Source organism: Chenopodium quinoa, unplaced genomic scaffold (assembly GCF_001683475.1).
Source record: "Chenopodium quinoa cultivar QQ74 unplaced genomic scaffold, ASM168347v1, whole genome shotgun sequence".
NCBI lineage: Eukaryota > Viridiplantae > Streptophyta > Magnoliopsida > Caryophyllales > Amaranthaceae > Chenopodium > Chenopodium quinoa.
In genome coordinates this window covers 2,282,332-2,308,829 of record NW_018742616.1, presented here as the reverse complement: position 1 = coordinate 2,308,829, position 26,498 = coordinate 2,282,332, and the positions used below count along the sequence as shown (strand labels likewise).

General features: G+C 34.1%; 2 protein-coding genes across 2 annotated transcripts; one reads left to right on the top strand and one right to left on the bottom strand.

The window, feature by feature from the left end:
* The first annotated feature begins 635 nt into the window (after nucleotides 1-635).
* LOC110721607 (protein NRT1/ PTR FAMILY 7.3-like) lies at nucleotides 636-5,939 on the top strand. The gene is made up of 5 exons (XM_021900785.1): nucleotides 636-987; nucleotides 3,787-3,907; nucleotides 4,003-4,220; nucleotides 4,377-4,939; nucleotides 5,057-5,939. Exons 1-5 carry the CDS (start codon nucleotides 961-963, stop codon nucleotides 5,898-5,900), a joined length of 1,773 nt encoding a protein of 590 aa, XP_021756477.1. The 5' UTR covers nucleotides 636-960; the 3' UTR covers nucleotides 5,901-5,939.
* Nucleotides 5,940-6,595: 656 nt separating this feature from the next.
* On the bottom strand, nucleotides 6,596-25,760 carry LOC110721605 (exocyst complex component SEC8-like). Its single transcript, XM_021900784.1, has 27 exons — nucleotides 25,314-25,760; nucleotides 24,908-24,977; nucleotides 24,352-24,555; nucleotides 22,884-23,057; nucleotides 22,210-22,314; nucleotides 20,024-20,133; nucleotides 19,602-19,736; nucleotides 19,189-19,345; nucleotides 19,002-19,108; nucleotides 16,689-16,990; nucleotides 16,317-16,468; nucleotides 16,051-16,166; nucleotides 14,984-15,054; nucleotides 14,159-14,274; nucleotides 14,026-14,075; nucleotides 12,790-12,890; nucleotides 11,706-11,818; nucleotides 10,810-10,917; nucleotides 10,403-10,585; nucleotides 10,065-10,150; nucleotides 9,371-9,569; nucleotides 9,162-9,239; nucleotides 8,342-8,443; nucleotides 8,167-8,241; nucleotides 7,743-7,838; nucleotides 7,425-7,474; nucleotides 6,596-7,333 (listed from the first exon to the last, which is right to left on the bottom strand). The coding sequence occupies exons 2-27, from the start codon at nucleotides 24,947-24,949 to the stop codon at nucleotides 7,249-7,251; spliced, it is 3,117 nt and encodes a 1,038-aa protein (XP_021756476.1). The 5' UTR covers nucleotides 24,950-24,977; nucleotides 25,314-25,760; the 3' UTR covers nucleotides 6,596-7,248.
* Between the last annotated feature and the right edge of the window lie 738 nt (nucleotides 25,761-26,498).

Below are 26,498 nucleotides of genomic sequence, written 5' to 3'. Positions count from 1 at the left end.
TAGCTAATTAGTTTTGATAATTAATAATTTTGATCATTAATTTTCAGATAGTGTTGATTTCCATTTACATATTTCTAAATTCTCTATTTTTTCAATATATGGTTCTCTCCGTCTCTACAAGTAATTTTATCACGTAAAGATATAGTTAAAAGTGTCAAAATCCGACATAATCGGAAAATAACCAACTTTAAATTTTAATTTGTATAGACATAATAACAGAGCATGACAAAAATTGAAAATAACGACTCAACCCGATCTGATGACTTAACCGAATCCGACTCAAACACCCGAATCAACAACTCTAGATATGGTGAACAAGTTAAATATTTAATTTACTGGTCGAATTTAGCTCACATGAATCTTGCAAAAATTGGTGAATAGTTAGTTTTAACCTTTTCTTATGTCATCATCAAAACAACCTAGACACCTACTTTAATTATTGCCAAATTGACCTAATAATGAACAACATCTTATAAAAAAAGTTGGTTCAAATTTCTAGGTATTCAAACCAAAGAGATCCACGTTTTTTTATCACTGCACAATGTCTGCTCCTATTAAGCATGCACCACAACAAACTTCAACTATTTTTTCCTATTATCTATTTATTTTATTTTTATTTTTAAATTAATTTTTTACCCACGTCATATAAGTAGCGGTGCATTCAATAATTAATGAATTAATTAATTATTTAATTAACAATTCTAAAAAATAAAAAATAAATAAAAATTAATTAATTAACAACTTTTCTCTATATATATGGGAGGTTTTGTTCACTCTTTCAACTACACTCTCACATAATAACAGCGCAAACAAATTTACAAATTTGTTTTAAAATCTTCCTTTTTCTCTAACACCTTATTTGTAACTTTTCATCAATTTCCTTGCCTGAATAATTCGCAAGTATACATAAATTTGTTTATGTAGTTTCTTAGACGACGACAACAATATCGTAGCGTAACAATGACTTGGTTCAAGATTTTCCAAAAGGTACGGTACATGAGTTTCTTGATTTTTATGCATGATAAAGTTTTTCGTTTGGATTTAAAGCATGCATGTTTATTAATTTGATTTTGTATGGATAAAGTAATTACCTTTCTTGTTTGTTTAATGATCATTCGGAGTTTAAAGGTGCACTTTAATTTGTTTGAACTACTAGCTACTTTTGGACCGATTTTATAAGAAAAGTCGTGGAGTTTTGAAAAAGAGGTAGAACATGTGGCTACATTGAATTATAATTGTAAAAGAAGTTTATAAGTTGCGAGGATGACGTAAATTCTTTCGGTTAAGAATATGTTTTGTGAAGACAATTATCGTCTAATTAGAAATTAAATTTAAAGATAGAAGGAATAAAACCCTAAAAAAAGAGATCACATGACGCTAAGGTTTATTTAAAAAATCAAAAATAAATAAAACCCCTAGGAAAGGAAAAGATAAAAGGAATTGTGACCCGTGATGCCAGTAATTTAAGTATTTGGATATAGATATAATTTTTTGTTGTTTTCTTTTTAACATCGGAAATTTCATAGGATGGTAGAAGGTTATAGACCTTCCACGGAGATAGGACTCTGGAACACAATTCATGGACACCCTTTTTCTCCCTAAATTTCTCCAATTTTATTATGGAGTATCAAAATATCAAGCATTTTACCCTTTTAGCTTATTCTTCTATTTGGCATAAATATGGAAAAAGGACACACCCACAAACATCAACAAATATAGCTAAACTGAACAATTTTTTGTTGTATATCTCTAGCTAGGTTATGTACTTTATGAGTAATGTATCAAATGTTTAGCTAACCTTGTACTTGATGTATGTACGTCAATCAAATTTCAAGAGTGATGGTTGTTTGATGGACATAGAAAGAATTGAACCTAATTGATAGTGGTCTAGAGGTGTCAATTCGAATATTCAGGTTGTTCGGTGAAGTAGGATCAGATTTATTTAAAATAGATTCATGTTAAATTATTGTGTTCAAACAATTCGAAATCTGAATTTGATTTTTTCCCGGATCGAATCGGTATTTAACACTGCCTATCGGTCTCGAACAGAAGTCGCAGATCAACGTCTTTACTCTTTATCCTAACTTGGCAAAAAAACTTCAATAACATTTACCTTTGTTACTTAAAAATTGATTTATTCGAAGTTTTACAATCTTTAAAAATCAAATTAAACGTAAAAATCTCAATTTCTAGATATTTAAATATCGTAAGGTGTTATGACTAACCTTTTTTTTTTATAGGGTGTTATGACTAATTAAATACTCGTAGATCATACGTGAGTACGTGACTACATTATCTATAACATTAATGAATATTCATAATCAAAGTTACTAATTTTGACCCAATAAAAATAGTGTGCAATCTTTTGGGGATTTGAGGGAGTGTATTTATTTGATGAAAGTACCAAAAAAAAAAAAAAAAAAAAAAAAAAAAAGAAAAAAAAAGCAACCAATCCAAAGTACAAGTCCAAATAAATACGGAGTAATCCTAACTACCAACCATATAACTCAGTAGAAGGCTGTAATTTAATGTATGTACCTAATATTTACCTCAAATTCATCAACAAACTTTGTTCCACGTGTACTACTCAAATTGAAAAGAAGAGAATTGTTGGCCACTTGGCTTATACAATTCAACACGTTGCATATTATAAGTGTGTCGTCCTAGACTTGGTAAAAAAATATGATGTATAATAAAGGAGTTGGTTACAATACTCCATAAAACAGAGTCGAACCAAACTTAAAACTAGATACAAATTCAAAACGAATCCAACAACATTTATATGATATGATTTTGATTTTTATAGCGTTATGTATTATAGATAAAGTTATTAAACGTTGATCATCATAATAAATACTCCGTATGTAACCATAGAAAAAAGACGGATGTAGTAACTCGAAAAAGAAAAAAAAGAAAGGAAAAAGAAAAAAGACGGATGTAGTAACTCAAAAGTAATGCTAATCAAAGATATACATTGCATGTGGACATTTAGTGAATCAGTTAAAACTTAAAAGACTAACATCTCGCCAAATTAAAGATTACCCAAATTTGTTAAAAACAATATTTATGTACGAGTACCCTTTTGTATTTTTGATAGGTTTTAAAACAAAATTAAGAAGTTTAATTCTACAATCTTCCTTCGTTCTTAGCCTAGCTAGTAAATTGTCAATTTATAATCTACCTATATTTCAGTGCACAAAGAATATGCAAATAATTTAAATATAGTGGATATGTAATACCTCCGTTCCTAAAAGTTTGACTCACTTTGTATTTGTGCGGTCTCCTATGAACCTCTTTGACCATAAATATCTTCAGCTTAAGTGAAAATTATAAAAAGTTGATATTTAAAATGTTTATAATAAGGGGAATCTAATAAGATCCCTAATGCTAATTTATTTTTATTGTATAAATCATAACATGTGGTCAAAGTTATTTTATTTTGACCACATAAATAGTAATTGAATCGAAATTTCAGGAACGGATGTAGGACATATATAGGCGCATAAATCTGTGTTCCCACGGTTGTTAGATTGTTTTAATTAACCTCTAATATTGCCCGGTTCAATTATTGTATGCCTTATTTTTTTTATCTTCAAATTGATTATAACAAGTTTATTAAGAGTTAAACGGGGTCAATTGACCCTCATTTATTAAGGACGAATTCACTTATCGTAGCATATAGAATAATTTTCCACAATTAATGTCATCACATACGATGTTTCCGTATTTGTAAGTTTATGTCCGTAGACTATAATAACTCGTATTTATGTTGTTTTTGTTTATCAGGAAAAGATAAGAGATGAAAGTGAAACAGTAGAATACACTCTTGATGGAACTGTTGATTTATACGGCAAAGCAGCAGTACGTGCTAAAACTGGAAGATGGACCCTTGGTATCCTAATCTTAGGTATTATTTTTGCCATTGAGTGTTCATTTTCGCGGTCATTTAGGTGTCATATTACTAAGCTAAGATTTTTGAACGTGTGATGATTATAATTACAGTGAATCAAGGGCTTGCTACATTGGCATTTTTCGGCATAGGAGTAAACCTAGTGTTGTTTTTGACAAGAGTGGTAGGACAAAGTAATGCAGATGCAGCAAACAACGTTAGCAAATGGACTGGAACTGTTTATCTATTTTCCCTTCTTGGTGCCTTCCTTAGTGATTCCTATTGGGGTCGATACAAAACATGCACGATTTTTCAAGCAATCTTTGTCCTTGTAAGTTTCTATTGTTATATTGCACAACATACATATTGTAACACATTTAAAGATCCTTTCGTTGTTAGATGATGGTACTCAATTAAGTTCCTTTCGTTGTTAGATGAGATGGTACACAAGTATATACTGATGATGCTTTAAACTTTTATGTTGCAGGGCTTGGCATTATTGTCACTATCATCGTACTTATTTTTACTAAAGCCTAGAGGTTGTGGAGATGAGCTAACTCCATGCAACTCCCACTCTGGCTTCCATGTCGCGTTGTTCTACATCTCATTATACATGGTGGCCCTTGGGAATGGAGGATACCAGCCAAATATCGCGTCATTTGGGGCTGATCAATTTGATGTAGAACATCCTAAGGAAAGACACTCGAAAATCTCCTTCTTTAGTTATTTCTACTTGGCTTTCAACTTAGGATCTCTATTTTCTAACACTTTATTGGCCTACTATGAAGATCATGGAAAGTGGGCACTTGGGTTCTTTGTATCTGCTATTATTGCCCTTATTGCTTTGATACTTTTCCTTGGTGGTACGCCTCGTTATAGACACTACAAGTCTCTAGGAAACCCTGTTTCGAGGTTTGGCAGAGTTCTTGTGGCTTCCTTAAAGAAATGGAAAGTTCCTGTACCGGCGGAAGGGGATGGTTTGTATGAATTGGATGCAAAAACATACGCTAAAAATGGAAGGAAAAAGATAATGCACACCAAAGGATTATCGTAAGTTTTAAACCTTTACTCATTGTTATATATGCAACACCTAGAACAATTAGAGTTTGCCTGTAATCTATTTTTAGCAAATTGAACGTTTATGATTGATTCCTTGTAATGTCACAGGATCTTGGATAAAGCTGCGGTTCCCACCTCATCCAACAACGAAAGGAACTTGTGTACTGTCACTCAAGTCGAAGAAGTTAAATGCATATTAAGGCTTCTCCCAATATGGGTTTGCACTATTATGTACTCTGTAGTCTTCACTCAAATGGCTTCCCTCTTTGTGGAGCAAGGTGCCATGATGAAAGCAACCATCAAAGGTGGCTTCCGCATTCCACCAGCTAGCATGTCTGTTTTCGACATCCTAAGTGTTGCATCCTTTATCTTTATCTTTCGTCGTGTTTTGAACCCTCTTGCCATTCGATTGAGGAGTAGAGGTCTTACTGAACTTCAAAGAATGGGGATTGGCCTCATCTTTGCAATTTTATCTATGGTAGCTGCTGGCACTGTAGAGGTTTACAGGCTGAAATATGCGATAAAGGATTGTCAGGATTGTGGAGAGGCTAGTACTCTAAGCATCTTTTGGCAAATACCTCAATTCATGCTTGTTGGTGCATCCGAGGTTTTCATGTACGTCGGTCAGTTGGAATTCTTCAATGGACAAGCACCCAAAGCATTAAAGAGCTTTGGGAGTGCGCTTTGCATGTTGTCAATGTCGTTCGGGAATTACATGAGTAGCATCATAGTTACTTTACTTATGAAAATAAGTGCAAGAGGTAGCAATCCAGGGTGGATTCCGGAAGATCTAAATAAGGGTCATCTAGATAGGTTTTACTTCTTGTTGGCCATTCTTACCTTAATAGATTTCATGGTGTACTTGTACTTCGCTTCATCATACAAATATGTTCAATGTGAAGAGCCAGGAGAAAGTGATGGTGATGAAGACGGTGTCAAAATTGATGTCTAGGAGAACTTTGATGTTAACAAAAAGTGAAATGACTTTCTTCATCTGAAAACAGAAGAAATGATCAGAAGATTTTAGCACATTTCAGACTGTCATCAAGATGAAGGGAAGCAGCAGAAAGGCATGCAAAATAATGTAGAGTTGGTTTCCTGATCGATGCGTCGTTAGCTTTTGTACATAGGGTCTCTCGTGTTCTGTATGTAATCAATAAATTTGTTGTTAATGTGGACTGAAATATGGTAGGATTGTTGTGTTTAGCATAGTGCAAAATTTAATGCAATGCTTAAATCTAATCAATTCAAAATCTGCTGGCAATAGACAATGTGATTGCTTCCTTATTTTATGCATGATCAATGTCAAGTATTATCAGACATTGCAAACATGGAAAACGCAGTTCCTTGCGTATAGCTCACGATTAGGAAGATCCTTTCATATAGCTCGCAGTTAGGAAGATTGGCGGCAATCTGAGCAGTACCACCCACCCTACCACTTATAGGCAGCCTTGAATTAATACGTAATGTATTGTGTTATGAATTCATTATCGATAAAGATCTTTAATTTCAATTAAATTGCATATTCATATTCATTCACCAGGAACACCATGCACATTAGGCTCTTACGAGCACCATATCATCTTCGACAAAATAACTATTGTCTACCTCAGGCTACAACGTAAACGATTTTTTGAAGAGCACAAATGGCTTAAAAATGAATCAAGCAAAAATTTCATAAATGAATGATATCAATCTGATTATCTAAACAGGTAAATACATCAACTCTTGACACTACTTACAAAGCATCCAGTTCCAGGACTTGTGAGCCTCAATAAAACAACTCACTTGTCCAAAGAGAGAGAGAGAGAGAGAGAGAGAGAGAGAGAGAGAGAGAGAGAGAGAGAGGGGGGAGGAAGCCCAAAGCTTCCAGGGTAAATTTAAGTCGAAAGCTAACAATGCCTCACAATATGCCATCTCAAAGCTAGGCTGAGAGATGGGGGGATCTACATACATGCTCATTACAACATTCAACGGACAAGCAAAACACCTATCTTAAGAAAGGTTCTCACAGTTCACTCACAGGGGCGGGCGGGCAATGAACTACGAGAAAACTAAAGGCAACTGATAAACATTAATTTTGGTAGTGTAGATTTATAAATCTATCAACAGAGGCCGAATAAACACCCATTACTTACTGACGCCAAAATTTACAACAGGCCACATCAATGCTTGCTATTATGGACTTCAACTCTTCGAGTGTTTTCTTTGAAAAGAGACGGCAGTATATTCATGGACATACCAGATATCTTCTGGTTGTCACTTAGCTAGAAATCCATTCCAACAGAGTCTGCAAGGGTCTAACTCAAAATGTCTGATACTCTATCTTGTGCACCAGCAGGAATCTCTCTGCCTGGGACTTCGATTTTTAAAAGATTGGAATACCTGTCAAATAAATTTTATGGTCAGATACTGCAGACTTATCAGGCATCATTAAACTAGTAATAGTAGCAACATATATTTTGATCACACTTACTCCTCTGGTGTAAACAAGTTCTCGTGTTCAGTAATAAAAGCCAGCAGAGCCTGTAATGAGACCCAAAAGTCATCTTCAGGTGATTAGCACATTCAATAAATTGTTTTAAAAGAAAGAGAGGGTGAGGTGAACACCTATAATCACAAAGTTTTTTTTTTTTTTTTTTTTGATGGGTATGAATGTATGATCACAAAGATTATACAATTAAATGCAACTAATGTTAAACCCATAACTATAATGCGCTAAGAGTCTAAGACATTGTGGCAACAATTTCCAGACGGGGGAATAATTGTAATAGCAATAATCAAAGGCAAGCACCTCAAATGGCATATTTAGGAGCTCAAAGTAAGTCCGCACACGGTCCAATCTCAGTTGCACGGCTTCACTGTCAATTGATGGTATAGCTGCTAGTGCCTGCACCAAGAAATTCAGGCTATAAAGGCTTTCAGAGGAATAATAGTACATCAAATTTTTAAAAAGGTCTGTCTTCAAGGGTATTAAAACAGGATATGATCATATCTCAATTAAGCAAAAAGCTAGGAATTGCAATAGCTAGAGAGAAAGCAAAGAAAAAAATTTGATGTTAAGTTTATGGATTGAGGCCAGCTAAAAGATAATGTTAACGAAAAATCCATGTCAAATTAAAATGAAAGTTAAAATTTTGTAAGGTCAAGAAACATGATATTATGATCCCATAAGCACAGAATAAATTAAACACCACATTGTGAATAGTTGGACCTACCTGTTCCAAGGCAATCGAATTTCGGCATATCTGTTGGACTCCAAAAAGATTAATTGATTTCATATCAGCCAAAGCCTGGATAATCAATACACTAATCAGACAGAGAAACCAAGAAATGGATGGCAGGTTCAAGCAAATTAAACAATAATTAGCAATTAGGAAAAGCTGTAATCACCTTGATTGAAGTGTTTGATGTAACGCCACAAATTCCACCAAAAATGTAATTCTGCTTTATCCCCGAGACGAAGGGAGCAATTGCTTCATCTCTGCGTGTTATCTGTTAGGGTATCCAATAAGAAAATGCTGTAGAATTAGGTCAGGACTACATAATCTCATAGTCTAAGCATTTCCACACACACACACACACACCCCTCTTTTTTTTTTTTTTTCCTTATTATTCAGTCCGAGACTCTGACTCTCTGAGCATATATTTCCAGGGAAATCCAACACAATGAAGTACTGGGGGCTAGCAGAAAAGCAATCCAACCTCATAGCATCACCACATGGGATTCTTTCCCTTCCAGTGCCTTGATAAATTAAGTTTTGAACCTTTTAAACAAGACAAACCAATTCCATTGATTTTTACTGAAGAGACCAAATGTAAATCATTTTATAGTACATGATACAAAATGCCAATATGTCACATCATTGCCTATCTTTAGTTTTCTCAAAGGAACAAAAACAACTAACATATTACTTCACGAGAAAATCAGAATTCAAAAAGATATATTGCATCTAAAACAGTAAATTGTCATTGACACAATGAAAAGTAAAATAATTTGTCAAGAGAATAGTGAAAAGACACAAGATTATTATTAATCCACCTCAATCTGCTACCTAAAATACTGTGCATGTAAAATTATAAAACAAGTTTTCTCTAGTAAAAATGTCCAGGAAAAGAATTTTTCAGCCAGAAAGAGATTCAAATTATATGCCTGAAAATGACTTAAGGTGATCCCGCAATAACTTAATAGCAAGACTAGACAGAAACACACCTGAGCAGTGAGGGATATGATAAAGTCATCAGGTTCTTCTGCATCTAAGTCATCCAGATATTCTCTATTAGTCATCTCCTGTTCACAGTTTAAAATTGTCAACAAGGTCAACTACATACAGCATAAACAATTTCATATTTTCATGAGCTTTTAAATCAAACTTAAGATAAGTGAAAATATAAAGTCCTTAAGTTAAATTTATGACATGCCTGCATATGGAAGACTGTTTCCAATTGCATTTCTACACGCAAGACTTTGAGGCAATCAATAGCCAATTTTCTGTAATCATCAGCAAATGATACCAGATCCTTTGAAGGGGAGCTACTAACTTCACTACGACGGGGTGTTCTCTGGTTCTTTCCCTTCTCTTCCACTTGATTACATGCAGTGGAGAATGTTTTTCCAAGTCTGCATAACACGTGATAATTTATTAAGAATATTATTTTTCATGCTGCAACTTCTGACAATGATATCTGGGAACCACCATACGAAAATGACCAACATACACAATTCTCATTAAGCTGTTCTTGAATAAATTATAACCACAATAAAAATGAAAAAAATAATAAAAATAATAAATAAAAAAATAAAAAGATAAACAATTATAAAATGGGAATTTTTAGAGAACCATCTGTTGGAACATGTACATCATATTAAGTACATATATAATGTATATGTACATATTCCAACACAGGCAATACCATCACTTATGACGACATCTTATGAAATTATTACAATCTATAAGAAAATCACGAGAATACAAATGTGAGAGATCTTTCTAGTAATAAGTCTCAGTCTGAAAAAGATCTGCTTACACATTGGTTCCAACTCTTTTGCAAATAGCCATTATAAAACAGTCTATTGCAACTTATTTTTATACAATGCCAGAAAAAAAGGACTTGCCTTTCAATTGAATCTGCAACATACTCCAGTGAATCACTTAAAGAAGCCAGTAGAATAAGTTTATTATCATCACGAATTAGATTTTCCTGCATGAGAAAATTAATAGCAAGGGCAACTTTATCAGCAAATCTTCTAAAGACCTCTCAAAACCTATGCCAACTTCGCAAACAGATCAACAACGAACGAATTCATTCTATTTATTTATTTTTATCTTTTTACTTGAGGCTGGAGCAGTATGAGACAAAATGGGGATAGAAATGGACATAGGTTCATTACAATGCCAAGAACACAACATAGCAAAGTAGCAAACACAGAACAGCTTTTAAATAACACGATACCTGCTTGATTGGTCGCAAGCCAAGTAGCACTTCACTCATTTGTTTTTCGACTTCAATCCCATATGCATCAGAAGGATTATCATTCAGACGATTTTGAAGACATGAACTAGCAGGATCAAGCTTCATCAAGCTTTCAATATCATGCCTTCCAATCAGCATATAACTCTGTTTCTCAAGAACTGCCTGAAACAAAAGCAATAAGATAATAAGATGAGGAATGGTTGCATATATATATATATATATATATATATATATATATATATATATATATATATATATATATATATATATATATATATATATATATATATATATATATATATATAAACTGTTTTGTTGGCATTGTAAAACAATATGACAATTGACAAGAATATAGCAAGAGAAAAACAAGGGTACAAGGTGTTCACCTCCATGTATGAAGTACGACATCTTTCATATGCTCGCTCAAGGAAAGTTTGCACATATTTCACAAATTCCGCAGCAAACTTTGGCATAGCTTGAGCCCAGCCAAGTATCTAGTGGACAACACCATATATCAGAATTTACTTTACATACAATTTTATGAGTGTTTTGATTTTTTAGCTATTAGAACCAGACTAAAGAACGAGCAAGTCAAATGATCCAACCAAGAATAACAAGAACTTACAGTCTGGTTCAGCTTACTGATAGGTCTTCTAAGCCAACCACAACTACAGTTAAGTAGTGGTTTACTGTAGGGTTCATGTTTAAAAGAGCCCCCTTTGAGTTATACTCCCTCTGTCCCTATATAATAGTCCCATTTGCTTGGTTGATTGATGGTGAATTAAAAAAGAAGAAAGTGGGGTTTGGTAGATTGAAGGTAAATAAAAATAAATAAATAGAAGAGTGTGGTTTACTATAGGTGAATAAAAAAATAAGATAGTAGAGTTTCGTTGATTAAGGATGAACAAAAAGAAGATAGTGGAGAAATGAGAGATTGAAATAGGGACAGGATTTTGTAGTGAAATGGGACTTTTATTAAGGGCAAAGGGGGTATCATTATTTCATTATTTTTGAAGAATTTTCTTGGGAATGAAAAGTATTTCATGCCTTCCAAGTTCCAACACATCATCAACAGTATACATATTCTGTAAAGATCTTAGTTCTATAACTTCAAGACACATTAACCTTATATGGCTATTTTCACAGGACAAAGGAATAGCTAGTTAGTCATTGATCAACTATTGATACAAACATTCCTCATTTTTCATAACCATGTGATTTGATTAATGATAGGCCTAGGCCTCACTAGTCAAAAGCATAGAAAAATTGAAGCTAACATTACCTCTTTTGTCAAAAGATCTATAGCCAGAAGTCCCTGCAAGACTGGTCGACCCTTCTCAACAGAGGGTGTATATGAAGCAGCAGCATGTGTCCGAGGACGAAATGCAGCTGGACCTGGAACAGCACTAATACCATAAGGTTTCCATCACCAAAAGTAGCAAATGCAAACCAAGTAGCTTATGAAATGGACAAAGAAAACACATACATCCAAAAATAAAAAAAATATATATTTTAGGCACCCCCCCCCCCTTTTCTTCAATCTTACCCCTCTCACCCCACAATAATTTCACCTTTTCACACTCTTACTTTATTCACCTTTTCTTACACCCACCTTTTTACATTTTCTTACACACTCTCACCTTTTTCTAATTTTCTAAAACCATGTATCTTACAATAACCGAGTAGCACATATAAGAACAGAGGGAGTGTAACAGGGTAATAACAGCTCTCTTTCATTATTTTACACCAAAGATGAGGCTTCGAACTTATCAATGATCATACATAATAAAGATCATATCAGACAATGACAGTCTACACTCATCAATCTTAAATCCTTTTACTCCAAATGCTAATTAAGACATGGAAAAGCATAATAATCTCCATACCTGAACAATTGATTAGTACTTAATATTATCTGAAACTTATCTTACTTATCAATTATCATACATAATACAGATCAGTATCCGACACTAGCAGTCAGAGCACACATTAATCTTGAACCATTTTACTTTAGATGTTTATTAAGACTCAAAAATAGCAGCAACAATCTTCATTACTGAACAATTAAATAGCACGACGAAAAATTTAGAAAAATGCATGAACACAAGTTAAGTGTATATTTTCTAAGAAATTATTTAACAAAGATCACATCACATGAATACAATTACAGAACCATGCCAAAATCAATCTTGACTACTTCACAACCCTCATTTTATCTGGCACATCTAAAAAGCATCCAACATAGAATATTAATATTGCACAATATAACAGATAAAAATAAAACTAATAAAACAAAATAGCATTCACTGCAATGAAGTTTCTATCGCTATCAATCATTTGAGTTACTGTTAAGTCATGGAACTTGCTTGATATAGCCTGCTGTACACTTTTTCGGTAGTCCACAAACATCGTAGGTAAGAAATGTTCCTTCACAAAATTTTCAACAAAAACCAGCAATCCATCATTCCTGCACACAAAGAAAGATCAAGGCAATTATATCGTTAGACAAATAGGGAAGAAAAATGGGAAGAGCAAGAAAATGAAAGAGAGATTTTGGAAATTAAAAGAAAAGATATAGCTATGTAAAATTTGAGTACAGAATAGTAAAAGAAAAAATCTTTTAAGAAAAGACCAAAGATGAAACTTGCACGTTCGCACCCACAAAACACCCTCACTATTTAGCCAGCCCCGTCAAGAGGGGAAGAAAGGGGTGCGAATACTTAGACTTCTCTTGATAGGGAGAGGCAGTTAATAACACAACAAATTGATGTGCATCATTTTCTAGCATCACAACAGTCGAGGAAGAATCAACAAGCATTAAAAATATTAAATGATGTCTCTGATAAAGCAATCAATAAGTCAGCTTACCAGCACCAAATATCAAAGACAAATTGGTCCATACACCATAAAGTCAAGCTGGTCTACCATAAATACTGACACCATTTACATCACCTTCCAAATTACTCACAAATTAGACAACATATTCACTCATATATTACTTGTATAATGGATGATATCAAGGGATCACAATAGCTAAAATCATTTTTATAGCTTCATGCAAGCTAAGGGCTTCACAACATACCCCATTCCCCAGCCATGATCTGCATATACTGTACACGCTTTAAGTACGAGAATTTACTAAAGTATGCAAGGATTTAAGCAAGATAGGGCAGTGTACGAGAAAAAGGATACATGCATCTTTTTTGGTGGAATGAAAACTTTCAACTAATTTTGACCGACTCAAGAGAGATAAAGTCTTGGATGGTAAGCGGATAATAGGATATGTATAATACAATGAGTGATTTTCAATGTTTTCCTATGCTCTAGCTTTAATATATCAGACAAATTTTTAATAAATCAACAGAAAAGAGGTATTTAAGCCTCAAATTATATCGGACCTTCAGGAAACGCTGTTAATCTAAAATCAAATTTAAAAGATTATAGGAAAGTGAAATAACAGAAATTCCTGATGGGTAGGGGGGGGTGCTAGGGCCAATAATATAGCAAAACCTATTCATATCCTAGTGTTTTATTACACGCGTAAATTAAGTATATGATATAAATAAAGAAAAGAAAAGAGGAAAATTAAATCCTTGACATACCCAGATTGGGAATAATTCTCTGGCAACATCGAAGCAACCTTGTCTGTAAACTGCAGAGAAAATTTCATGAGAGAAAATAAAATTAACAGTATGCATTTGTCAACAGACAAAAAAAATACCAATTACCACAAACCTGAAGAACAGGACGATAAACAGCTGCTGCTAAATACATGCCTTCCTCAGGTAAGACAGCTGCAGAACCATATCCCTCTTGTGACATGCCTTGGGCCTTCTTATTCCAGCTTTGGCCTATTAAAATAGTCAATTCCAATGAGAGAAATCTAAGGTAAAAAAAAAATAAAAAAGGGTACAAAATTTCATCAACAAATCAAACTGCAAAAACCATTAAAAAAAAATAGCATTAAATCTATTCCCATTTATTAATAATTCTCACTATGGTAGATAAAATCTGGAAAAAAAATGTCAACTTTTACTAATATAACAAGGTCAAAAGGCTATATAATAACTACATGTGTCAAATTTTAAGATTAACCTTCTGCAGGTAAGGAGTAGCATGCAGAAAGAAGAGAAAAGGTGAGCCTTCTAAAGCACAAGAGAAACGAACAGATACAAAGGAACATAATACTATAAAAGACTAAAATCTATAACCCAACTAAAACATGAAGGAAGTGGACACATACTAAAAAGGATTCCTTGGTAACATTTGAGTTCTGTTAGGGCGTACAACTTAATTGCCAGATTTTGATTTAAGATTTTGAGATCAAAAGTTTGAATGCAAGAATTTGGTTAACTAACTTGAGGTAAATTACTCTAGTTCCTATTAATTGAGAACTAAAACTGACTATAATACCAACAAGCATTTAGGTCCTATTGCTTTCTCCATGCAATATTGACAAACACAAAATTGACTAAATATAACATCACATGGGTTCACAGCAACTCAATTTCTATCCAATTTATTGATATAGAAAAGAAAAATCTAATATTTAGGTCACACCTTGGTTAGGAACGGACAATGTAGCATCAGAGAAGCGAAAAGCAAATGTGAGACCATCATCTGACCCATCCCTGAGAAAAAATAGCATCAATAAGATATTTTTAAACAAATTCTATTTAAAAAAAAAAAAAAAAAAAAAAAAAAAAAAAAAAAAGATACACTGGAAAAAGATGCAGGTTTAAGTGTTAACATGCATTTGTAACATCCATGTACATGCAAATATGCAATGATGCAAGGCACCTAAGCATCCTATCCTAGAGCCATAGACCCCTTGTACAATAGCATACTCAAACTTTAGAAAGGAGGTGAGAAGCTTCTCATAACCATATAGTTGACAGCTCAACATTAACGCAGACTTAAACATATGACGTACAAAAGATAACAATTAAAAATAAATAAATAACTAAATAATAACAATAATAATATAAAAGTAAATAAATTGTCAGGCTTAATCACTCAGACTCTTAAGTTCACTATCGTATTCTTGCCAAAAATTCAAGGCATCAACTTAGATATGAACACTGGAGCAAGAAACACTTCAAATTGAGTAAAAAAACTTATAACGCTTTTATATACTAGCCAAGAACAACTATGACACCCTGTCGCATACATATGGAGGACTAGTAGCCAAATCTGAAAATATACATAGTTGACAAGAAGCAGGTATTTGCAGCCAGCCAACCACATAATTTTTACCTAGTTCAAGTACAAGGTGAACGAGGAAAATAGGATAATTTCCTTCTCTCTCATTAAAGCCAGATATAAACTCTAAGGACTTAAGGAGAAATAATTTTCATATCTGAATTAAACAATCAATCTCTTATGGACCGAGATCATAAATTGTATCAGCACCCTATCCTAAATATTTGGAAAATATATATGCCCTCGGCAGAAAACATCATTGGTATATATATATATATATATAATATATATATAATATATATATATATATATATATATATATATATATATAATATATATATATATATATATATATTGCCCTCGGCAACACTTCATACACGCATAGAAGTAAAGTGCTTGATAAAGTTTGGTAAAAATTGGCTTGCCTCTTTTCTTTTGAAGGAACCTTGCCCGCAAGTCTAGCTGTTTGAACTGCAGCATCAGCTGATGCAGCTTCAGGAGTTGCTCGCAGAATCTCACATATGAGTTGTTGGCATTCACTCTTTTACACAACCAACAAATAAACAATCAGTAATAGTTTAAAAACATTGCTCAAAACTAGGTGAGTCAGCTTCTCTCCCTAAACAGGGGCCTAAATCTTCAAAAAGTACAGAAACATGAAGTTGGATCAATACACACAAAAAGCTCATACCTGTAAAACTGTCAGAGAAAACCCAATAGAGTAGCCACCAGTCACATCAGATTCAGTGTTAAAACTTACATCCACCAAAGACCTGGGTGTATTGATGTCAGCTTGCTGACTGGCTTTTGCTTCAAGAAGCTCTCCAACAATAACATGATTCTCTGAACATTAATGATGAAAATTATGTTTCAGATTCATATATAGATACACTTTTCTATACTCTCTAGTTTTGTTTAAGATTGTAACTTGATTTCTTTGATTACAGTGACCTGGTTCTACATCTTATATTTCTGAAAAGATCTCTTATTTTCCTAAGATGAGAATAAAGGCTGCTATTTTTAGATACAGGCTATTGACAACAAAGAAAGGGTTGTGCCTCACCAAATATTTTAATGATTGCATCAAGAATTGAATTTAGAAGTTCTCTTGCAGCAGCCTGTGCTGTCCCCATAGGCGCCATCACTGGTGTTACAGGGCTAACGGCTAACAAAGTTCCACTGAGTGATACCCCATTTGCACGTTTCTGTTTGGATAACTGGTATGTTTCCAGTTGTCCCTTCAAAGTATGTAGAGTCGAAGAATATGCCGTCAAACCACTTCCAGGCCTGGATGAGCTCATGTTTTCTGCATGAGCTTTTATCTTAGAGGAAATGATCTCATGAATTGTCGATCTCAACCTCTGGCTATCACCATTTTAAGTTGCAATCCCAGAATGAAATGAAAAAACAAGTCAAGAAATTTGAAAAAGCAAAGTTCAAAAGCAACCAGATTATACATGCATTAAATTTCTGATAAAGTTGCAATCAGAACAGCAGCCAAAATCCTCATACAGTGAATATAGTAATTTCAATAAACTCTAGAGTCTAGAGTCTTGCTCACTTACAAAAATCCTTGGGAAAAACAAATATTGTCATGCAGCACAAAGATGTGGAACAAAGGTTATTACAATTTCTAAAAAATAAGGTAATCTTTATAACCATACTACAACAAGGACCAGAAATCCTGTAGAAGAAAACTGAAACTACCACAGCAAGGCAATTACACTGCATATAAAATGAAAATTTCCTAGAAAGAAACATACATAGGAGGCTAAAAACACAGCTCCATCACTATCCAATTCATTAAAGCCTTCATTTCATATCTTACACAGGCTACCATCATTCCTTACCACAAAAAAAATTTCATTCCTTTACATAATCTCCAAAGAATACTAACCACCCCCCCCCCCAAAAAAAAAAAAAAAAAAAAAAAAAAAAGCACCAAAGGAGATTAGAAACACAACCCTCTCCCACAATTTTATTTTATTTTTCCCTAATTAGCAGCTGAATTGAAAAATCATTATTTTCCAGTCAAAACCATGATGATCACCAAATTAATGTAGTGCAGGAGGATGAAACATTTCACCATAATTCCGTATCCTCCAAAATATAACACAACCAGCCGGAGTTGAAATTATATAGATAATTTACATTCACACTAACTTCAATTTATTTAGAAAATGCGCCGCCTCTTCTCTCTCCTCTCACCTCTCTCATCTAGGGTTTTAGTTTTCTTGGCCGTTTAGACCGAAGAACTAGACTATTTCCGACCCTTTTTCTTTAATTTAATTCAGTTCTTTGCTTAGTTTTGTTTTGTTTTGTTCTCTCCATTTTTGAGAATCTGTCCCAATTTCTCGGGTTTTTCCCAATTTTCTGGGATATTGATTCTCGTCTATATATGAGAATTTGATTTTTAGGGTTCTAATAATATTTGGGAAGATGATTTGGATTCATATGGGTTTAGGGTTTGTCGTCAACTCTACGATCAAAACAGTAGCACAGATTGCGAAGGTCTCCACTTGGAGAGATGCGAATACATCAAAAATCACTAATCACTGCTCGCGGTGGAGTGTGAGCTATGCCAAATGTGCAAAATAGTTATGGTTTTGATTGTAAAAGTTATGTTATTTTCTCTAGATTTGTGGTTTACAAATCTCTATTATTATTGTAGATGTCGTATGGCTATTCATTAATAATATTATTTTTCTTCCCGTCAAAAAAAAAAAAAACTTCAATTTATTTAATGTTGTGATCTATCAACTAATCTAGGTGTTTTGGACCAAGTCCAACTGCAGCACATGGAAGGATATTTTTACACTATTTTGACAATTTGATTTCTACATCCTTCCGTGTTACTAGGGTCATTACAATGTTGAAGACCAAAACCAAGCATGTACCTAGCCAGTAAGAGAAGGCTAGTTTCAGAACTTAACATCAATTGACAATACAAACAGCAACAAGTAGGTTTATCCTTATTATATGTGTTACAGTGTATAATTTAGTTTAAACAAAACAAGCCTTACATCAGAAATAATAAGCTTGTCAATGGACTTGCATAAATGACGAATTTTATATGGAAACGGAAAAGGAAAAAAGGTAAGGATAAACCTACCCGTCCTACACATATATTCATATGCAAGTACCCTAAAGTTCCTTCCCCTCTCCTCTCCCCTTAATCCCTATAGTTGGGATTGACTTCATGCCAATACAATTCAGTAACCTTTTCTAGGATATTGGTTTGCTACAAATTTACTACACTGTAGTGCATGGTCTCTGGTAGAGAATCCACTTCTCTTCTTGATACAATTCTTTCAAAAAAATAAAATAAAAATAAAGGCAAAAACAGATTCTGGAAAAACTTAAGTCAAATATATACCATATCATAGCACCAGCAGCAGCAACTTTGCCGAGCTTGCACAAGCATTCTACCATGGTCTGGAGGTACTTCACATGTAGAGGAGCATCACTCTTTTGCACAGCTTCCTGTTATTAAATGCATGATCAAATAATAAACATCATAGACCTGGAAAATATGTCAAAAATTAGATCTTAAAATGGCGTACAAGAAACTCATCAGGTGTAGCAGAAGAAAGCCACGGAGGAAGTTGGCTTGAAAAAAATCCACCCTTTTTAAGGCCATAATCCCCTCCGTTGGCCCTGACATGACCATCAACTTCTTCACCTCTCAATCCACCCTCTTCATCATGCCCATCATAAGAACTACAGAGCATATAGAAACAAAAAAACAGTAACTATAATGCTAATATGAAAGAAGGGAGCGGGGGACATTCCAGGGTACACAAAACTAAGAAGATAAAACATTCTGCTTCCCACATAAAACAAAACATCTAAAGCTACACAGATTCACTGAGACATTATGTTCACTACATAACTAGAGAATGCATTCACTGACTTCAGCAGAAAACGCATGGAAGATTAAAAGTAACAGCTCAGACAGTGTTGGTCGTTGTTTTACCCTCCATCAACTTGGTAATCAGATTTAGATGACCTTGTGCGTCGAGATACAGGTTGTGAAATACTCATAGACAATGAAAGAGTCGCTGACATTATAACTTCATCATCCTTTTCAAGCAGGCTTGAAGAGACTGAGCTGCATAGAACATAAACCTTCATGAAAATTCAATTATGTAAAAATAACCCAGAAGGTAAAAGGTACCAAAATTTATAAGAAAAGATCATTAAAACAAGCAGTAGTACAATTTTACTTGAGAGAATGATAGGAATTGGATAATAAATATATATAACCACAAAGTTGACATAAGCTCGCTAAAAAAATATACTTTGTATAAACTAAAATAGAAGAAACAAGCCCTTTCATTGTAAGGTGTAAGCTTCCAACCAGATAGCAAAATAGCAAGGAGACGAAAAAGTCTATACCTATAATCACCTTTGTTATAAAGGTGGGCATGCAAGTCTTCCAAAATCTTGTAGAAAAGGACTCCACGCAACTTGGTTAACTCAGATTTAACATCTTGGAGAGCGCCAACCTGATCAGAAAATATAATTTATGTCATGTGTGAACCAAATTAAGAACTGATAATAGGACCTAAAAACAAGATGAAATACACTTGAAAAGGAAAGAAAAACAATGGAAAACACAACAAAGAGAAGAAATATAGAAACAACATTACCAAAAGTCCAGAAACACCCAAAACTTAAGGGGAAGAAGATAAAGCACCAAAAATGTATCACCCACATCCCCAAAGAAGATCTGGTCCACTAAGGTTAAGACTTTAGACCAGATTGCCTCTTCCTGGCGTGTAAACTGTAAAAACTAAAAAGAACCCAAGTAGGCTCAAGTGTTGTACTGATGTCCTCATTCAATGATTTTGATGGCAGAAATTGGATTTGTGGAGGGCAGAAGAAGCTTAATAGATGATCTTGATGGCCGTAAAGGTGGTTTGTGATGCTAGATACAGAGGCTTAAAGACTTAAAGTGCAGCATTTTGAATTAGGTCATCATTTTTTAGCAGTTTCAAATAATGCGAGGAGTATACAGGCTTTGGCCCCACGTGGGTAAGGTGGTAGCAGAGCTTTCTGGTCAGTCTATTCCTTGGCTGTAGTGATTGGGCAGCCTAGAAGATGATAAATAGACACTTCCCTGTTTTCAAATAGGTGGTTTTTCATAGTCTCTGTCATACTTAAGAGACTATTGGTTAAAGAAATTTTTACTTTGTGATTTAGTCTATTGCAAAAGGTGAAAAATTATCTTGGTCTCCCTCAGGGCTTTGTGTTCAACTAAGAGCCAGAGATTAACCTAGGAAAGTTGAGTGTAATATAAGAAAATATATGATTCTTATTCTCTCAATAAACTTTCTCTTGCAGCAACCCATAGGCTTCTGCTTACTTATCCTGGTGTTCACCTCACTACCTCAGGTCCTCGAGACAAATTCCTCAAGGGGTCCACTGATACAATTTCTCAGCAAAACTTGAGAAGCGAATAAAAGACTATTCACTGAAGGCTACTCAACAAGTTTGTCTATAATTCTACACTATCCCTCCTCAAAAATTGTTAGAACTTCGAATACAAGAATAAGGTTTATAATTTTCAAGAGAAAAAAAGTTGTCCTAGAAATCCAAGCAATACAAAGCAAGGAAGAAAAAAGATAATAGTATAAAAACAATCCTATCATTAAAAAGAACGTGTCCTTGAAATCCAAGTGATATGAAGCACAAAAGGCATGATATAATTTACAAATAATCCTTATTGAAAAGTCTTACTTATCAAAAATAAAATATCATTGAGAAAGCTCTTAACTTACTGAGCTCAGTATTTCAATGACTGATTCTTGTTTGCATTCACGATTACAAGCCACACGCAAAATAAAGGCACTGGACATTTTCCCTGAATGGATCTAACTGAAAAGACACTATTTTTTTCCACCAAGCCTCACAGAAACTCTATCGTTCCAATTTTGTTACAGCCTCTAGAGAGAGAAGTTTGTAGGTCTCCGCCCTTTCTACTTTCTCCAAACCCTTTTCGTCAAGGAAGCCATCTCCCTTCCTGTTCCTTGACCACTCCAAAACTTGTAACCACCAAAGATGCTAAAGAGATATGAGAGTCAATTTTACTCCAATTTAAATCGTAGGGTACGTAGCACTTTTTCAATTCATTGGACTGTATGCCAACATTTCCAAGGATAGTGGAGGCTCACATATCTCAGTGTCTCACTCTCCTCAGCTCAAGGAACAAATATATCAATTATCACCATCTGTTGATATTGACATCAAATCTAGATGAAGATATTTCATTACTTTGAGAACCATAACTTTTGATATTATAGTGCCAGCAATCTAGATCGGAGGCAGCATTAAAAGTACCAGTGAATGATACAAAAGTTTGGCAACTCATGAAATTGAAATTCGATGCAACCTTCTTTTCTTTATTGAACCTTATCTAATTAAAACAAGACTCTACATTGCAAATATTGCAACCATGAACCTTTTTTTGGGGGGTGGGGGTGGGGGAGGGGGACTAAAAACAAAGGACTGATCAGTTCAGCAAAACTATAAAAGGATTACAAGTGAAAAGAAAGGAGATAAAATTGAAAGGAGCTACCGACCGTTTGGAGACCCTCTCTTTCAAGCATCAATGTAGATTGCACATGCAGTTGGACAGCAGCATAAAACTGCTTCTCAGCGATAAGCTTTTCCATGCGCGCTGGAACCTAGGTTGTGTCAAAAAATCGGAAAATACTTCACCATTCAATAGTAGAGTTCACTTTGTAAAGTGCACACAATGCCCAATTTATAAAGCATCACACAATTGCAAAATGTTTGTTTAATGCCTAAAGAAAAGGTCATGAATATTTAATTGTTCATGTGGACAATCAATCAAGATGGTGGAAAAGGGTATTGCTTTAGTGAGATTGGTCCTTTTAGGTCAACAAACAAACTTTTGAGAAACTAAAAAAGTTTATGGTGCTGGGCCTTGCACTCCAGATTTACATTCAAACGAGCAAGCATATTTTTTAACCAAATCATAAGGAAAGCACCCAATCAATTCTTTATAGATACCCTGTAATATAAAGCATAGTTCAAAAATGCAAGCTAAGACACTAAAATACGTGCACAAAAAAAACTTACACAATACAAACCATACACAAGAAGCATAATCCATCAAAGTTCACCATAAGAATATATGATAGTAAAATGTATAAAACTATCCTAATACCTAAACAATTAAGAAGAAGCTCCAAAAGTATCAAGCAAATAATGTGATCTTAACTGTATATACCTTAGATATTCCCTCAATCTGGTCCAAAAGGGAGATTATATGGCGTAGTGTAACAGAACGGTACCAGAACTGATGCAACTGCTTGTTACGAGCACCCAGGCGTTTCTTTGCCTCAGCCAAATCAACTTTTAAGACAGAAATGCTTTCTTCAGATTCACTAAATAACCGCAAGATCTGATTAAATAAAGATAAATGAAAGAGAGATTATTAAAAATTCTATTGATGATTGTGAACACATTCCAAATGACACTACAAAGAACTGCACTCCTTAATAAATAAGATCCTGAAAAATTGGGTCAGATGACTCAAATCAGTAAGGAAGAAAAACCTAGTATGGCTATCAGAAATCAGTATTTGGCTATCTAACTAAAGCTTTATGCTGTAGAATTTTGTCTTCTATTCTAGATAGTTTGAGGCCAAACCGCCAAAGGCAACCTTGCTCTCTCTAGTTAACAAAGACAATATGCCTTAGATACTAGGGAAGAAGTGCTTCAAATGACAGGACACACTAATTTTCAAAGTGTAGAGTTGGATCTAGGATGATGCACTCATTAGTGCTGTGGTCTACATTAAACTGGTTTTTTAGGCCTCTTATACTATAACTAGTAACCCAGCTTATTCATCAAATCAATATATAGGTTCAATTTTCTACTTTTGTTGATTCAAAATCCTCTTCCTTACAAAAATAAAAGGTAGGGGAAATACTCTTTTTTTTTTTTGACATATAATATGGGCTTCAATTAGATGTTCATACAAACCTGAGAGATTTTTAAATAGTTGGTTCAACCTTGCTTCATCTAGCCATTTTGTATGCACTATGGAAGTACACCCTGATTTCAACATCCATGTATAAACTGACATGAGTTGACACAACAAGTCCTCTGGCCCTTTTTTCACCAGAGCTTGGCATCTGCTAAAATTACCAAGGTAGGGATAATCCTATGGAACTGGACACAAGCCTGTTATTTCTTTTTCTTTGAGTAACAGTGACAGCGGTTGGATCTTTCTAATTGAACTTCCAAGTGGCTCTTAGTAATTCATTAAACAATAAAACAATTTTTAAAGCGAGCCAGAGAAGATGTTTTAACATCCTCTGAGGTTATGAGATACTGCTCTCAAGTAAAAACATACATGCATAGGAAGCATAGCTAACTAGACTTTGACCAGTTACACACATACACCCATTCCCCAAGCCAAATCACCCAAATTGAGAAGGAATAGGAGAGAAAGAAGGGATCACACCAGTAAAATTTTAAATCACTTCATAATGTTGGGAGTCTTGGGACAATCAACAAAAGCTCACTTTAGCTTTGCAAAAAGAGTCTCGGCATGGCAATTGGACATCTTTCCAATTCACAGTCGACTCATGCTGATAATACATCATTGACTTACATATCCAGTATCCACTTTTTAACATTCAATGTCAGATTGTTTCAGAAATTTCAAACTTGAAAGTAATATACGGTACCTGGGAATAATTTTGAATTGCTCTATTGAAGCCACTGTGATAGGCATGTACAACTTCATCAACAACATCCTCGATAACCTCACTCTGCTCCTTCAGAGCTTGTAATTCATCTTTTGCAGTCAACAAGCGGACCACATGAGGCAATGAATCAAATCGTGCTGCAGCCCAGCTTTCATCTATTCGTGCTAAATCCTCTCTTAAATGCTGCAAAACCATTGAACTAAACGTAAATGCACATAACAAATTTGGCATATTAACTCATTGTTACAAAAAATTCCGCCTTCCACGAATCCATGTACATCAGTGAAAGCCATTAAGACAAACTACATTCCAAACTTAGAAGTCTACTAGCTCAAGGAAATTTTTTTTCGTATTACAAACATTTTACTAGAAAGTAATACAAAGTGTGTCAAAGCTTTTCCGATACAAAATACGGACAGTAGCATCATCAGTCATCACATCACATTCACCGAGTAACATAAACATGAACAATAAAAAAACCAACATTCAAAACAAGGGGAAAAAAATCCAGCTCAATAAAATGTTGTATACTTACAGCTTTATCAGATGGGACAGGGAGCCCATCAAAAAGTCCCATCCTGAGCTCGAAATTTCCTCAATTGCAACTGCAAAAACGTCGAAACACCGTGAATTCAGGTACAAAATCATATTCACATCTCCAAACAAAAGCAATCCAACCAAAAAACAAACGCAAATACGAAATACGCATAATTAGAATTATTGATTAACCCCAATAAACTTTCAATTCATCCACTCCCGAAATTAGCGGTGACAAGAAATTCAATTGTATACAAAAATCAAAAAGAAAGAGTTCCAATTCATCATACAACATTCAAAATCATGATTGCTGATAAAAATTGAATCGAATTGAAAGTATAGTCATAAGAAACAGATCAAGATAATTGTTAAATAAATGCAGAAAATGAGATCGAGAAATGTACCTAGAAATCAGCAGCTGGCAAAATTGGAGAGAGAAAGAGTAGATTTTTCTCGTGAAATTATTCAATTGAGGAGAAAATTAGGGTATAGGGAATTGAAGAATTTGATTGAGAGCAAAGAAATTGAGGAATTTGACTATTGATTGAGGAGAAGCTTCATACTGTAAAATGTCGATTTAGTAGTTTTTTTTTTTTTTTTCGTGTTGAATAATATTCACTGTAATTTTATTGGATTGTTTCAACCTGAGGAACACGATTTGTAACAATAATAAACAGAAATTCTAATTCATTAATCCGCAAACTCTTGATAAAATGCAAGCTTATGAATTATGATCTAGATAAACACGACTCAATTGGCAAATTGATGTTAGCGATTTTACCCAATTTTAACAAAAAAAAAAATCAAAAATTACAATTTTAGTCTTTGATAAACCGGGACTCCTTCAAAATCTTGTAAGTTGAATCTGCGACCATTATAAATTTTTCATCCGGTCTTTTTGTTTTATCCAAATGCAGTTGAGTTACGGATTTTTTTGGTATTGATAGAATTCGAGTTGTATATTTTTTTGTTTTCTTTTAAGTGCAACATACCTCCTTCTTGGCATGCACTTTGAGGAAGAGATTAAGCAATGTAAACGGACTAATTAATACACGTAGTACCTAACCCATCTCTAATCATAGTGTTCAAACTATTTTGTTAAATTCGCTTGTTTACTTACTCTACTCAACTCCTAAAAAAACGTGTCAAAAAGAGGTGTTGCATTTAAAAGAAAATAGAGAAAATATTATACATAAATATACAGAGTAATGACTATTAATACGGAGTACTATAAGTTTGCACAATCTGATTCATAAGGTTATTCGTGGGCCAGTTGACTCCTATGCCAAACTAAACAAACAACAACACAAAGTAACATTACTATCAAATTAAGATGTAGTAACTATCATTGTTTTAGGCCAATATAGTAGTGTCTAGGTTAGCAATTAGCCAAGTTTACATTAGTTTGTAAATATGAAGTTGCCATCATTTTTATTTTGACTCATCAATATTTTTTAGATCCACCATTAGGTCATTGAAAACATCCTCACATCCAACTATATAACGTCATTTTAAATAAGTGATGCTATTCACTTTCATAAATTAAAAAATGAACCTTAGTCGAAAATAACAATTTGGTCAAAATCTAG

Coding starts and splice junctions, on each gene's coding strand:
- LOC110721605 (XM_021900784.1), bottom strand. CDS start 24,949: ATGGGACTTTTTGATGGGCTCCCTGTCCCATCTGATAAAGCT. Junction 19,346..19,601: donor GATTACCAAGTTGATGGAGG/GTAAAACAACGA, acceptor TATGCTCTGTAG/TTCTTATGATGGGCATGATG. Junction 14,076..14,158: donor TTTATCGTCCTGTTCTTCAG/GTTTGTGGTAAT, acceptor TTTTCTCTGCAG/TTTACAGACAAGGTTGCTTC.
- LOC110721607 (XM_021900785.1), top strand. CDS start 961: ATGACTTGGTTCAAGATTTTCCAAAAG. Junction 3,908..4,002: donor CCTTGGTATCCTAATCTTAG/GTATTATTTTTG, acceptor TTATAATTACAG/TGAATCAAGGGCTTGCTACA. Junction 4,940..5,056: donor ATGCACACCAAAGGATTATC/GTAAGTTTTAAA, acceptor GTAATGTCACAG/GATCTTGGATAAAGCTGCGG.